General features: G+C 55.3%; 1 protein-coding gene across 1 annotated transcript in view; it reads right to left on the bottom strand.

Moving 5' to 3' along the window:
* Window positions 1–1,535: 1,535 nt before the first annotated feature.
* The window catches only part of NOVA2 (NOVA alternative splicing regulator 2), a 46,431-nt gene continuing 34,024 nt past the window's right edge, over window positions 1,536–13,942 (bottom strand). Inside the window, exon 4 of the mRNA XM_037884487.2 lies at window positions 1,536–12,067. Coding sequence (XP_037740415.1) covers window positions 11,051–12,067 — 1,017 coding nt within the window. The 3' untranslated portion in view covers window positions 1,536–11,050. The remainder of the gene's footprint in view (window positions 12,068–13,942) is intronic.

Here is a 13,942-nt window from a genome sequence, read left to right as displayed (position 1 = left end):
CCCTCGCTCCAGTTCTTGCCCCTCATTTTCCCTGTGACACCCCTTGGGAGCCCACGCTCTCCTTGTTCCAGCCTGGGGGGCAGCCATGCCAGACACGCCCCCCGCTTCCCAAGTGAGACTGGAACCAGCTATCCCAGCCGACCACTGCCCATTGCTTCTAATGCCACCCTTAGCCTCCCCCATGCACACGAGCATCATCGATGACTTTGGCCCACCCCTGCCCAGAGAAGGGAAGTGACTTGGTACCATTACATGGGGAGTCGGTGGCAGAACTGGGAAAGAACCCAGGAGTCCTGGCTCCCAGCCCCCTGCTCTTACCACTAGACCCTACTCCCCTCTCAGAGCTGGGGAGAAACCCCAGGAGTCCCAGCTTCCAGCCCTCCTTGCTGCTAGCATTGGACCCCACTCTTTCTCCTCTCCCAAAGCTGGGGAGAGAACCCAAGGAGTTCTACCTCTCTGGTCTGTGCTTTAACCGCAGGGCTGCCCCTCCCTCTGGGCACCTGTAGGGGGAGCTGCTGAGTGAGCTTGGAGCATGGCTGCTCTCAGCTCTGTCCCAAGGAGCACTGGTGCCCTGGGTTTCCAGCTGTGTGTGTGGAGTGGGAGGGATGTGGGGGACGCAAAAGGCCAGGGTGGGGGTGGGGACTGAAGCCCTGATCAGGGCAGCCCATGCAGGGATGTGCCAGGCTCTGTTGTGGCCAGAGCCATTGGCATGGCACCAAAGCACAGAGCCACCCTCCTTGCGCTCTCAGAGCCCAGCCCTGCAGCTGAAAACCCACCTCTCTGTCTGGGCAAAACCAGCTAGAGGCGGGGTCCTCAGCCAAGGTTGAGACAGCAGGTGACAAACCCCAGCCCCAGAGCAGGCAGCTGTCACGGGGGTTCAATGAGGCACATGGCTGGGAGTGGGGGCAGGGGTGGGTGCCCTGCTGCTGTCTGGGACCTGTCATTGCTGGGCTGAGGAGGGTACCAGCCAGTGTCAATCAGCTGTAGCTCCATTGGAGTCAATGGGCCAGATCCCAGCTGGGGTCAATGGGCCGTAGCCCCACTGGAGTCAATGGGCCAGATCCCAGCTGGGGTCAATGGGCCGTAGCCCCACTGGAGTCAATGGGCCGGATCCCAGCTGGTGTCAATTGGCCGTAGCTCCATTGGAGTCAATGGGCCGGATCCCAGCTGGTGTCAATCGGCCGTAGCTCCATTGGAGTCAATGGGCCAGATCCCAGCTGGTGTCAATGGGCCATAGCTCCATTGGAGTCTAGGGGGCCAGATCCCCAGCCGGTGTCAATCAGCAACAATTCATCTACTTCCCTGGCGTTCTGCTGATTCCCACCCATGGAGGATCTGGAGTCCTCAATATGGCAGCAATCGGCAGCACAAAACACATTGATCAATCTGCTCTGGAGTGCTTCCAATACTGCTGTGGGGCTCTGCCCCTCCCCACTGCCTACCTCTGCCCCCTCCCGCCCAGTGGCATCCTGGCCTGGGATGGGGCTCCAGTTCCCCCCCCCCACAACCCTGCCAGCCTCGCTCCATTAGTAATGGGTTAAAAGTGTTGTGAAATGCAAAGAAAAAACGACAACAGAAGACGGAAGTGATGCCATGAATGAACATTTATCATGACAGAAATGAGTTAATAGTATTAAGCACTAAAAATGCTGACTCCACTAAGCACAAGTTAATACACAACTTTACACACACAAACCTACCGGAACACTCAGATTTCGCTACTTAGCCATGGTAATGGAGGTCTCGGCTCTTTAAAACAATGACACATAGTCTCGACCCTTCCCTTTAACAGATCCCACCCCCCCCACCCCCCACCCACGCCCCGAAAAAAATAATAAAAAATGATTCAAATAAATAGGTTGTTAAAGAGAGAGTCAATGGAGAGGGAGAGAAAATGACCAGAGGCTGTTGCATAAAATGAGCTGGGCTTGGAGAGTTCCAGAATTCTTCTGCTGGGGGGCCGGGGAAGCAATCAGCTGTCTCCTCAGGACGGGCTTTGCTGTCCAAGAAAAATTCAGGGAGTTGAAGGCCAGAAGAGATCATTAGATCTCAGGCCCTTCGCTTTCACCCCATTATGGAGCCAAATAACTTGCGTTTGACTTTGACTTAAGCATCTAGATCTGGCCGTTGTTGGGCTTGTGGGCGCTGCAATGGCTATTGGGGTGGTGACCCAGTCACCAAATCCTCTCTGCTTCCCCCGTTCTAGCCACTGAAAATCCCGCTGCCCTCCTAGAGGAAGCAGATCTCCGGACACCTGGCTTCCTGAGCCCACTCTCCTAGCACCTAGACTGTCCTAACTCCCGGAGCTGGGAACAGAACCCAGAAGTCCTGACTCCCAGCCCCCTCCCCCCTACTCAAACCACTCAAACCACCCACTTTCAGTGCAGGAAATGCGTCAGCAAGGCCTGCCCAGTTTTGCCGTCCCTGCCTCACCCCACTTCCCCGTCCCCTTGAGAAGAAACGAAAGCAGCTATTCTTCCTGGGCCTCTGGCCTTCCCCAGAATGAATACATCATCCTCAGCTGGGGCCTGTCAGCACAGCCACCTGGGCATCAGCAGAACCGCTGGATTGACCCCAGCTAAGAAGCTGGCTCATTGGTGCGCCGGGGAGCCAAGGAATGTCATCTGTTCAGAGAGACCCTCCTACATGAGCTCAGGGCCGCCAGTGTAAATAGGCGTCAGTCTATTTGCAATGGCTTGATGGCAGGAATGACTGTGGGGCTGACGCTCAGGGTCACAGGCCAAGCTTCCTTTCCCTTGGGAGCCTCTGTCTCAGAGACAGCTTCGCCCTACACTCGCCGTCCAAGCCCAAACATTTTTATGCACCAGCTCCTCTTGGACGTCAAACACAAAATGTTTCCCCCTCTGACAATTGAACAAAACTGAGTATTTACAATGAAGCAATGAGATTAAAGGGAAGGGGGGAAAAAAAATCATTCCCCACCCCTCATCCCTGGGAAAAATGAGATGATCTCTGATCGTCCAGGTTAATAGCCGATGTGCGGCCATTCAACAGTCTTTGCTTCGCTTCCTTTCTATATCGATAGCTCTAGAAAGAGAATTATCAGATATAGAATTGCTTTGTTGGTCTTTTTAACATGGAAGATGTGGGGGGGGGAAAAGTCCAGAAAACAGATTTGATGGACACAGAAAAGGGGGGTGGGGAGGAGTGGGGCGTTAAAAAGTTCAAGATGAGGGTGGGGTGGAGGTCAGAAGTTCAGGAGACGGTGGTTGGAAACAGGATGGCTCTCCGCAGCAGCGACAAAAATTCGAGATGAATCCCGTTCAGATGAGGCAGAGTTTGGTGACAGGTTGTCTCTGAAAAGCAACCAGCTTAGAAATGTTCTCGATGCAGAGAAGATGAGTGTGGATTTAGAAAAGCAGTCCCGAGGTAGCCGGCTACTGTGTCTTTAGTCCCTCGCTGATTAGCTTTTTGATATATAGATATATATAGTTGGCCTATATATATTTATAGAGATTTGTGTGTTGCGAGTGTGTCTGAACTCATCGATGTGTATGGAGGGGTGCTCCGAATGGATGTCCGGACAGAAATTAAAAGGGAGTTAGGATGATCGGGAGCTGCTTGGCACTGGAGAAAGGAGGCACGAGAGACAAACACAGGGGTCGGGGACAGAGGTGTTGGTGCCTCCTTCTGCTCTGGTCAATATCACGTTCTGGGAGATCAAACAGTGACATGGTAAATGCGAGGGAACAGGTACTGGTGAGCAAATGGAAACAAGACAGGGGTGTCTGTCCCCCCCCTCCCAGCTGAGATCCTGCCCCCCGGGGCACGTGGTACACTCCCAGAGAGATGCCGTGTCCTAAAGAGTTCACGCCCAGCGCAGGGGGACCTGGATCAGGCTCAGAGCAAATCCCACCAGCTCCTTCCCCAACTCCCGCCCCTCCTGTTTGAGTCTCAGACTTTATTGCCTTTAAATACAAGAGGGGTAGGGAGGGGAGGGTGCCAGGGCTCAGCAAATCAGATTCACCCTCCAGCCCCGAGAGCGCCCCCCACGCTCTGCTGAGGGTGGAGGCCGGGGAGAGTGGGGACAGCCTGGCTCTGCCTCCACCGCTGCTGCCCTTCCGAGCGGGACGGGGAAGAGGAAAGACGACTTCCATTTGGCACTGCGAAGGCTCCCGGAGCCGGAATGGGGTGGGGGCGAAGCGGGTCCAGGAGGGAACCATCACATTCAAGAACCGCTGCTGTTTAGATGGGGGGAAGGGTGGGAAAAGGGAGAGGGGACCCACATCCAGGCAAGGCCCAGCCACAGTCCCTGGCTGGCACTCCCCTGGCAGCGGCCGGCTTGGGAGGGACCTGGGGAGGAAGAGGTGGCTTCTGCACCAGTTGGGCAGGGGACTGATCTCCCCAAAGCCTCTCCAAGCTCCCCACATGCCAATGGGGAATTGGGACCCCCACAGCCCTGGCTTTGATGCATGCGGAGGCATCAGGACTAGACAAAGCCTAAACTACAGGGGCTGCCAGGGGCTCACATCTTGGCTAGAGGGGCCAGCGGGCTGGGTGAGCGCCCAATGCGTGGCGTCCCGCGTCCAAGCAGCCCCCACCCAGCACTGGCAGCAGCCACAGGTTGATTTCCAAGGGTCCCGGCTCATCTCCCGACCCATAAATTACAGCCTCCGCCTCCCTCCCCCGGTCCCCGTACCAATGAGCCACCCGCTGGCGCAGAACGAGCTAAGAGTGGCCCCGACTCCCCTCTGGCAGCTCAAAGCCCAGGATGAAGGTGCAGCCCGCAGAATGCAGCCCCAGACCCCACCCCCTGTGCCACAAGGCAGCGGCGGAACGGGGGGGATACAGGACACTGCAGTGGCATCCCCGGGAGGCGGGACACAACAGGGCCAGCAAACCATTGTCGACGGAGATGTCTCACTTCCTAGTCACTGAGGCTATAGCCCAGAGACCTGGGCCCAGGTTGCCCAAGGGATTTAGGCACCTGCAGGCGCAGATAGGTGCCTAAATCCCTTGGAAAACCTGGCCCAAGGACTCTCTCTTTTAGTTTATTATGCTATTTTTTTTATTATTTTATTAAATTTTCTTTAAAAGCCACTAAGAAAGGACCCAGGGTTCAGATCCGCTAACATGATCTATCGTTTATGTCTCTTTTTCTATTTTATTTTTTTCCCTTTTTTAATTTTTTTTTTAAATCTTGTAGAACATCTAAAAACTTCATTCCCCCTCCCCCCACCCCCTTTTTAATAGCTGCATGTTCTCTATAAATAAAAAGTTTGGCACTTCAAAAAAAGTTTGGTCGGGTCTTTTTCAGATAGATGCCGCATAGGGAACGGATCCCCTCAGGACTAGCCTGGAATACTCCATATTAGCCCCAAGATGCTACAGATTGCTGCAGTATTTTGGGGCAGTCCTGGTGAACACTAGTATTTTCTAAGGGTTTGCTTTGAGCAATAATACCACCTAGTTTTTGTATAGCCCGTTTCTTCTGTAGAGCTCAAAGTGCTTTGCAGAAGAGGTCGCTACCTTTATTCCCATTATACAAATGGGGAAACTGAGGCAAGAAGCTGCGGGGCCCATTGTCCCCCAGCAGGCCGAGCTGGGAACAGAACCCATATCTACTCCAATTCTCCACCCATTCGTCCACACTGCCTTTACTGATGAGCCGCAAACACTCCAGTATTTGAGTAACAACCCCCGCTGCACCTTGAAAGAATGTTACCACAGCACTTGGAGATCTTACTGGTGAGTGCTGTAGTAATGATTTACAATTGGAATCTTTTATAAGGGTATCTTGCAACATTCTACAGGAATGACCCCAAAATACAGCAGTATCATTGATTAATAGCCCCCAAAAGCTACCTAGTGCAGTGGGGTTATGACCGTATTCGGGGGGCATACTGGAGTATATAACAGTAGACTTATAGCATTCCGCTGATGATCCCAGACACTACGGCACTGTAAGGTCCTAGTTCTAACATGCTACAATTCATAGTAATGTTCCCGCAGCATTTTGCCGGGTTAATGAACAATGCTATAGTATTGTTAGAAGCGCCTCCTAGCACTCTACAGGAAGGATCCAAAATACTCCAGCGTCGCAGAGTAATAGTCTGAATATGATGCCCCTTCATAGTCCCATTGCTGCAGTATTTGGGGCGAGGGTGCTGGAGTGTTTTTGATTCAGGTATCCTAGCGTTCTGCAAGAAGCATCCAAAACACCACGGCACTGTAAAGTGTTAGCCCCAAATGCTACATCTCCGTATCGGGTTAGCTCCGACAGCGGGGGGGGGAAATGTCATGTAAATTTCACTGGGATTTGGAAAGTATTTTTGTCCCGTCATGTTTGGAAACGGACAGATTTTTCATTTTCCTAATTGCCTGGGTAGTGTTTTTAATAGCAGCAGCCACCTTCTGTGTCTGGACAGCACCTGGCACGAGGCCGATCTGGTCCATGACTGGGACTCCCAGATGCTACCCTCCTACACCATCAAATTTTTGGTATTTTTTTAAAAATGGGCAATTTCAGGAAAAATACATTTTTGATGCTGCCTAATATATTCCATCTTGCAAGGAAGCCGGCCACCCAAAGTGGCTGGATGAAAACAATGGCAAGCCAAAATGAGGGCGGCGGGGGAGAGTTCGTGAAAAGTATCTTTAGAAAAATTCCCCCCAAAATTAGATATGTCAAGAAAACCAAAATGGTTTTGTGTTAAGAACTTAAAAATAACTCCCATTTTTGGTTCTAACCAACTGTGACTGATTCTATTTATTACAGGATTTGGGATAGTATTGAAGAATGCTGGAACATTTCACTTTACAAGTGTATCCTTATATCCTGCTACAACAGCGACTGAAAGCTCGACAGCTCAAGTTAATGCTACTGAAGTATTTTAGCCAATACTGTAGCATTTTTGTACAGGTGCCTGTAGGAAAACACTCCAGGTTATCCTAGTGTTACTGAAATATCTTGGAGTGTTGTAGTATTATAGGATATTGCTGTGGTACTTTTAAAAGGGTATATTTATGAAAACATACCCTGACTTATCATACTCGAGTACTTTGGGGTATCACTGTAGTGTTTCAGGATATTACTTTTATTCGGGTATCTTTATGAAAACATTTCAGGTTATCATAGCGTTACTGTGGTGTTTTCGGATATGGCTGTAGTATTTTTAATGAGGATGCCATGTTAAACACACCCCAGTATTACCCAGCAATGGGGTAGGTTTTCCAGCATAGCCTTGGGCCATCAGAGTAGTTTTGGGGTTAAATCAGGTAATCCCTCTGTGACCCGGTGTGCCCTTTTGCAGCCTGCCCTGACCTTGGCATTTCCAGTGAGGGCTGCCCCAGGCACGCCAGGTCACAGAGGGCTGCCCCAGGCACGTCGGGTCACACCCGCTATGCAGGCATGTATCGAAAAAGACAGACAAATATTTTGGCACAAAAAACACCTCCCTACCCCTCCTCCCGCCTCCCTTTGCAAAGTTTGATATGCAACACCCCTACCATAGGCTACAGCAGCACGTTTTGTTCGACACAAAAAATCCCAGAACCAGTCGGGCCACTCCCACAGCTGGCAGGAATGGGCAGAGCTCCCAACATGGGCGGAGCAAGGCCTATTTACTCCAGCGCAGGATCTGGCCCGACCCATGTAAAAGGGCCGAGTCTCCCGGCCCTGCCTCTCTGCCTCTCATCTCACCTCCGAGATTCAGTGCAAGATGCTACTTAAATATTGCTTCCTTTTTAGTAGTAAATATTTTCACATTTGTTTTGTTCCCTAGTTTAAAAGGTTACAAACCCCCCTCCCTCAGCCCTCGGCTAACGAATGGAAAATGATTGATCTCTGCTAGCTAACATGGAGGGGCCCTTCCGCCCCCCAAATCCCAGACCCACCGCTAGCCCCTTCCCCTGAGTCTGTCCCCAATTCCTGTCTGACTGTCTACCTGCTGCAGCAACGTGGACACGGCTGCCCTAAGGTGAGCTCTGGAGCCTGCCAAGTGCCATGCAAAGCAAATCCGCCTGTGCCAGGGCTGAAGGCCAGCTGGGGGTCAGGAAGAGATTTTCCTTCTCAGGGTAAAATATTGCACAAATCCACAGATCGCCACTGGGGTCAGGGGTGAACGGCCGGTGTCACATGGGGAGGGGGCTCCTTTGGGCTCCTGGCTGGGGGCCTTACGGGGTAAGTGCCAGTGTCAGGTGGGGAGGATAATGGGATAAGTGCCGATGCTAACTGGGGTTGGGGTGGGTTACGGGGTCAGATGGGGAGGGGGGTCCCTAGGGCGGGGGAGGCAATAGGGTTCCTGTGGGGATCAGACAGGGGAAGGGGTCTTCTAGGGGCTGTGATTGCATTTGGACCTATGAAGCACTTAAGTGGACGGCCCATCCCCCCGGGCACAGTGTCCCGGCTCTGAGGGGGGTCTCTCCGAGCACAGCACTGGCGCAGAGCCGCTCACCATCCCCACCTGCCCACTGGTAATATGCTTATTTCATTCCTGACTCTTCCAATGTCCAATGTCCCCGTCCCCCCCACCCCGCCCTGATACCAAACCGGCCCCGGGCTCACAAACAACCCTCCAGAAACAAACCAGCATGTTCAGCCCAGGGCTTCTGAGCAACCCCACAATAACAAGCCAGTGTATATAACCCAGGGCTTCTGAGCAACCCTACAATAATAACCTGGTGTATATAACCCAGGGCTCCTGAATGACCCTACTATAACAAGCCAGTGTATATAACCCAGGGCTTCTGAGCAACCCTACAATAATAACCTGGTGTATATAACCCAGGGCTCCTGAATGACCCTACTATAACAAGCCAGTGTATATAACCCAGGGCTTCTGAGCAACCCTACAATAACACACCAATGTAAGAAGCCTGACACACAGGAGCAACATTACAATTAACAAACCAGCCTGTTCAGCCAAAAGCTTCAGAAGGATCCTACAATAACAAGCCAGCCTGCAGCGACGCACCCCCGGCCACCCTACAACAACAAGCCAGTACAGACAGGGGTGGGAGCAGGTCTAAAGGAAAACAGCCCTGTTTCCAGAAGCCCTGGAGGGCCCTGGCAAAAGCGGTGCATCAAAAAGAGGTCAGCTGTAAACAGAGTGCGGAGAATGGCCCCACTGATTTGATCACAGAATGGCTACCGGATACCCTGGCACTAGCCCAGGGGCTTCTGGGCCTGACCCCAGTGCTAGCCCAGGGGCTAATGGATACCCCGGCACTTGCCCAGGGCTATTGGGCATCCGGCTCTCACGGACTGCCCTGAGTCACTGATATGTGAAGCAAGGTCCTTTCCACGCTGCCCACAGGCTGCGCTGGCAGCAGGAGGAGCCCTTGGCCGGCTCAAGGTGATAATACTGCTTGAGGCATCAAGGAGATCCTGGGGGAGGCGGGGGTTCTAAGGAAGAGGGAGAGGAGCAGTGTTCCTTCCCTGGGGCAATGGTGGGGGGCAGTCGTGAGGTCCATGGTGAAGATGCCAATATCCGCCCCCGGTGCTGAGAAAATAGCCATCGCCCCAGCCAGGCTTTAATACTGAGTGGTAGCTGCGGGGAGGCAGCTGCCTAGTGCTTCACTTTCCTGGCCGTGCCAGCCGCCCGGGCCCTGTGCGAGCGGCGGCGATAGCGGGGTTCCCTGTCCCGTCGCTGCTCCAGTGGGACGGGCTCGGCCGCTCGCGTTCCCGGGGGTTGTGTGGGGAGAGATTCCTCCCTAGATGGATGTGACACCAGCATTTACAGAACACCTCGGAAGGAAAATAAAACCCCACCCGGACGGTTTGGCCCTGTCTGTCACAGGAAGCAGGCTATGACATCACAGGAAGCAGCCTGACGTGTCCCAGGCAGGTGTTTATACCACAGCAAGTAGCCTCGTACATCACAGGAAGTAACATACTACATCACTGGTGATGTCACAAGAAATAGCCTATCACATCACAGGAAATAGCCTCCTACACCACAAGAAGTAGCATACCACATCACTGGTAGACACTTGTGATGTCACAAGAAGTAGCCTATGACATCACAAGAAGTAGCCTCCTACACCACAAGAAGTAGCATACTACATCACTGGTAGACACTTGTGGTGCCACAGGAAGTAGCCTATGACATCACAGGAAGTAGCCCCCTACGCCACATTACATCACATACTACCATGCATGTTGTCACAGCTTCATGTTCTGCTCCTTATCTCCCCACCCTCCAATCACGCAGTCTGGCAGACGCTGCCGAGCGAGACGACAAAACCCAGCCCTGTGGCTACTCCGTGGACAGACTCCCACCCCACTCCCCACGGGCACAGCCCAACCACCTTTCCAGTTACGCCCTAGAGATATGTTGCTTCCTTTCTGGAGGAAGAGGGGGAGTGCGTCCCCCCACTTTTGCTGAAGATATGAATAACTACCCCCCCAACCCACAAAAACCACCCCCAGTCCTAACTTAACCCCCCCGCTCCCGCCCCGAGTTCAACACAATTTGACTATCTACATGCAGAAAATAAAACGCATCAGTGAAACGCCGCGTTGCAGCTTAAGTTCAATAAGACCCAGCTAACAGAGGGGGTATGTGGGGGATTTACGGCAGCTGTGGCTCATGCCAAGACCCCGTTCCCCACCCCCCCTCGTCTCAACACGGGTCCAGATCGGCTCCAATCACCCCTCCCCCAGTTATGGATCAAAATCCAATTCCCCCCAGTCTTAAAGGGATCCACTCCCCAAAGTGCGATCTGCTCCCTGAATAGAGAGAGCAGGGGGTGGGGGGGGGTCTGGCTGGGGGGGAAGGGGAGGCAGAAAGAAAATTTGTAAAGAAAGGAAATAAAGAGAAAATTTGACCCATTTTCTTTTTCTATTAAAAAAAAAGAAGTGCAATATATACATATCAGACAGAACGCACGGCAAGGTCCGCGGGCCGATCCGGAGATCGCGTCTGGATCGGAGCTGGTCATTAGATTGGGGGGGGACCCCTCCCTATTGGAGGGGATGCATGTCTGGGGGCGTGCGGGGGATGGGCAGGGTGGGGGAGGGGGGGCCTGTTGGTTTGTTTGTTTGAAATTTAAAATGGATTTCTCCCTTTCGTGGCTCCCTCCGGCCCTACCCTACTTTCTGCGGGTTGGTGGCTCGCACCCCCTGCTCGTACGTCACTCGCTGGCTGATGAGGTACTGGGCGGCCTGCGTGGCTGCCGGCGTGCCGGTGATGGTGACTTTACGGTTCCTGGTGCCTGGGATAAACTCTCCCTTTTTGGAGATCTGGATCCGGGCGCCCGTCAGCTCCTGATACTCCACCAGCGTCTTGCCCCCTTTGCCCAAGATGGCCCCCACCAGATTCTCTGGCACCGCGATCTCCACCATATCCTTGGCACTCTCCACCAGCTTCTCCGTGGCCAGGAAGGAGCTGGCCACCAGCGGCGAAGCCGTGCCCAGGTAGCCGTTGGCCGCCCCGGTGGCGGCCGCCAGGGAGCCCAGGGTGAAGGCCCCCACAGCACCGGCTGGCGTGCTGGTGCTGGCGGAGGCGTCACTGGCGTAGGAGGCCAGGAGGTTGGCGGCTGCGGCCGCGGCGGGATTGGCCCCAGCCGCCACGGCGGCCAGCACGCCGGAGGCAGCAGCAGAATTGAGCCCCAGCCCCAGTGAGTTGGTGTTGTATCCGTAACTGGCCAAGGTGTTGAGGGCCGTGCTGATGGCCAGCAGGTCGCTGCCGGAGAAGCCCGGCAGGGCCGCTGGGAAGGCCCCGACGCTGGCCAGGCTGGTGTGTCCCAGCAGGCCCGAGGCGGTGGCAGCGGCGGCGGCAGCTGGCAGCACGTCCGTGGAGTTGGCGTAGGGCGAGCCGGTGGGGTTGGAGTTGGCCACGGGGCCGGTGATGTTGGCGTAGCTGATGTTGAGGCAGCTGCTGCTCTGCGGGTCCTCCTGGATTTTCTGCACAATGATGTCCACCGCCTTGCGGATCTGCTCGGGCTCCCCGCTGACCGTCACCACCCGCTCCTGCAGGTTGATGCCCTCCGGCTTCTGGCTCAGCTGCACCCAGGCCCCCGACTGCTCCATGATGGCCTTCACCGTGGCACCCCCTTTGCCGATGATCAGCCCAGCCGTGCTGTTGGGGACGATCAGCTTGGCCTGCCAAGGGGAAGAGACGGGGGGGGGGGGGGGTGTTAGCGGGGGTGGGGAATGAGCTCCAGCAGCTTCCATTGCCTTTTGCCAGCGCTGAGCTGCAGCCCCGTCTGGGGTGGGGTGTAGGGCTGTTTATACACGGACCCCCTAGAGCTGAGCTGCAGCCCCCTCTGGGGTTCCATATGACATACAAGGATCACTCGTCCCCCACTCCCTGCAGCACATCGCCCCCTAGCACTGCATGGAGACAAGCGTGCTCCAGTCTCCACGGAGGAGCCTAGCGGGGGTGTCGTACCCACTCAGAGAGCTGGGCAACTCCCAGAGACACATGGGCTGAGCTGGGAACGGGTGCTGCCCAGACACTGCCTGCCAGAGCTGGGTTCCCCTTCAGCACCATGGAGAGCAGTGACAGCACCCAGCACGCCCAGCCCTAGGCACACCCAGAGCTCGGTGCACCCAACATCCAGCACACCCAGAGCTCGCTACACCCAGCCCTAGGCACACCCAACACCTGGCACACCAAAAGCTCAGTCCACCCAGAACCTGGCATGCCCAGCCCTAGGCCCAGCCAGCATACCTAGTGCTCAGTACACGCAGAACCCGACACACCGGGACTTCGGTACACCCAGAACCCGGCACACCCAGAGCTCAGCACACCCAGAGCTTGGTACAACCAGCACCCAGCACACCCAGCCCGAGGCACCAGCACCCGGACACCCAGCACCTGGCACACCCAGAGCTCAGCACACCCAGTATCCAGCAAAGCCAGCACCCAGCACACCCAGCCCTAGGTACAACCCAGTCCTAAGAGGGAGTCAGAGAAGGGCTGGGAGGATGATCTTGGCTTGGAGGAGGGCCTCAATCAGGCTGCTCTTGGGCCCTCCCCAGACTGGCCACCTGCATAGCCTGGGGTTGGGACAGAGCCAGGGGCTCTGCCTGGGAAGGGAGGAGGATGCAGCCTCCCCACCCTATTACTAAACCACAGCCCAGGAGCAAAGGAAAACACCACAGCAACTTAGCCGAGAAAATCTCTTGCGTAACAAGCTCTGATGCAGGCCCTGACCCCGCCGTCGGGCTAGACTAACCCACAGGAGAGAGCTGCAGCTTGGCTTTGCCGGTGACCCTCAGCCCTGACCTGCAGCCATAGGCGCCGACTCCCTGGGTGCTCCGGGGCTGAAGCACCCATGGGGGGAAAATGGTGATTGCTGAGCACCCACCGGCAGCCCCCCTATCAGCTCCACCCCCCTCTCCAGCGCCTCCTGCCTGCCGGCGGCCCCAATGATCAGCATTTCCCCCTCCCTCCCCACTTCTCCTGCCTGCCCACCCGCCCAAACCAGCTGTTTCGAGGCATGCAGGACACTGGGGGGGAGGGAGGAGGAGCGATGACGAAGCACACTTGAGGGAGGGGGTGGAACGGGGCGGGAAGAGGTTGGGCAGGGGCGGGGTGGGGGTGTAGCCTTGAGGAATGGGGTGGAGTTCAGGTAGGGTCTGGGGCAGAGCCAGGGGTCAAGCATCCCCCAACAGAGTGGAAAGTTGGTGTGTGTGCCTGCAGCCCCTTGCTACCCCGGCCCTGGGCTTCCCCATGACACCAGGGTCTTCAGCGGAGCTGGGGGTGGGGAGATCACAGCTGGGGTAGCAGGGGGCTGCGAGTCGGGAGTGAGGGGCACTGGCAGAGCTGTGGGTTGGGGAGCCCAGGGCTGGGGTAACAGGGGGCTGTGAATCTGGAACTGACCACTAGGACTGGGATGGGGGGACTGTCACTAGTTCCTTCTAACAGCTCCCTCCTCTGCACGTAAACCACCCAGCTCCATAGGAGGGGAGTGCAGTCCAGTGGTTATAGCAGGGAGCGGGGGAGCTAGGAGTCAGGATTCCTGGGTTCTA

Source organism: Chelonia mydas, chromosome 23, assembly GCF_015237465.2.
Source record: "Chelonia mydas isolate rCheMyd1 chromosome 23, rCheMyd1.pri.v2, whole genome shotgun sequence".
Lineage (NCBI taxonomy): Eukaryota > Metazoa > Chordata > Testudines > Cheloniidae > Chelonia > Chelonia mydas.
This window is presented reverse-complemented; position numbering and strand designations above follow the sequence as displayed.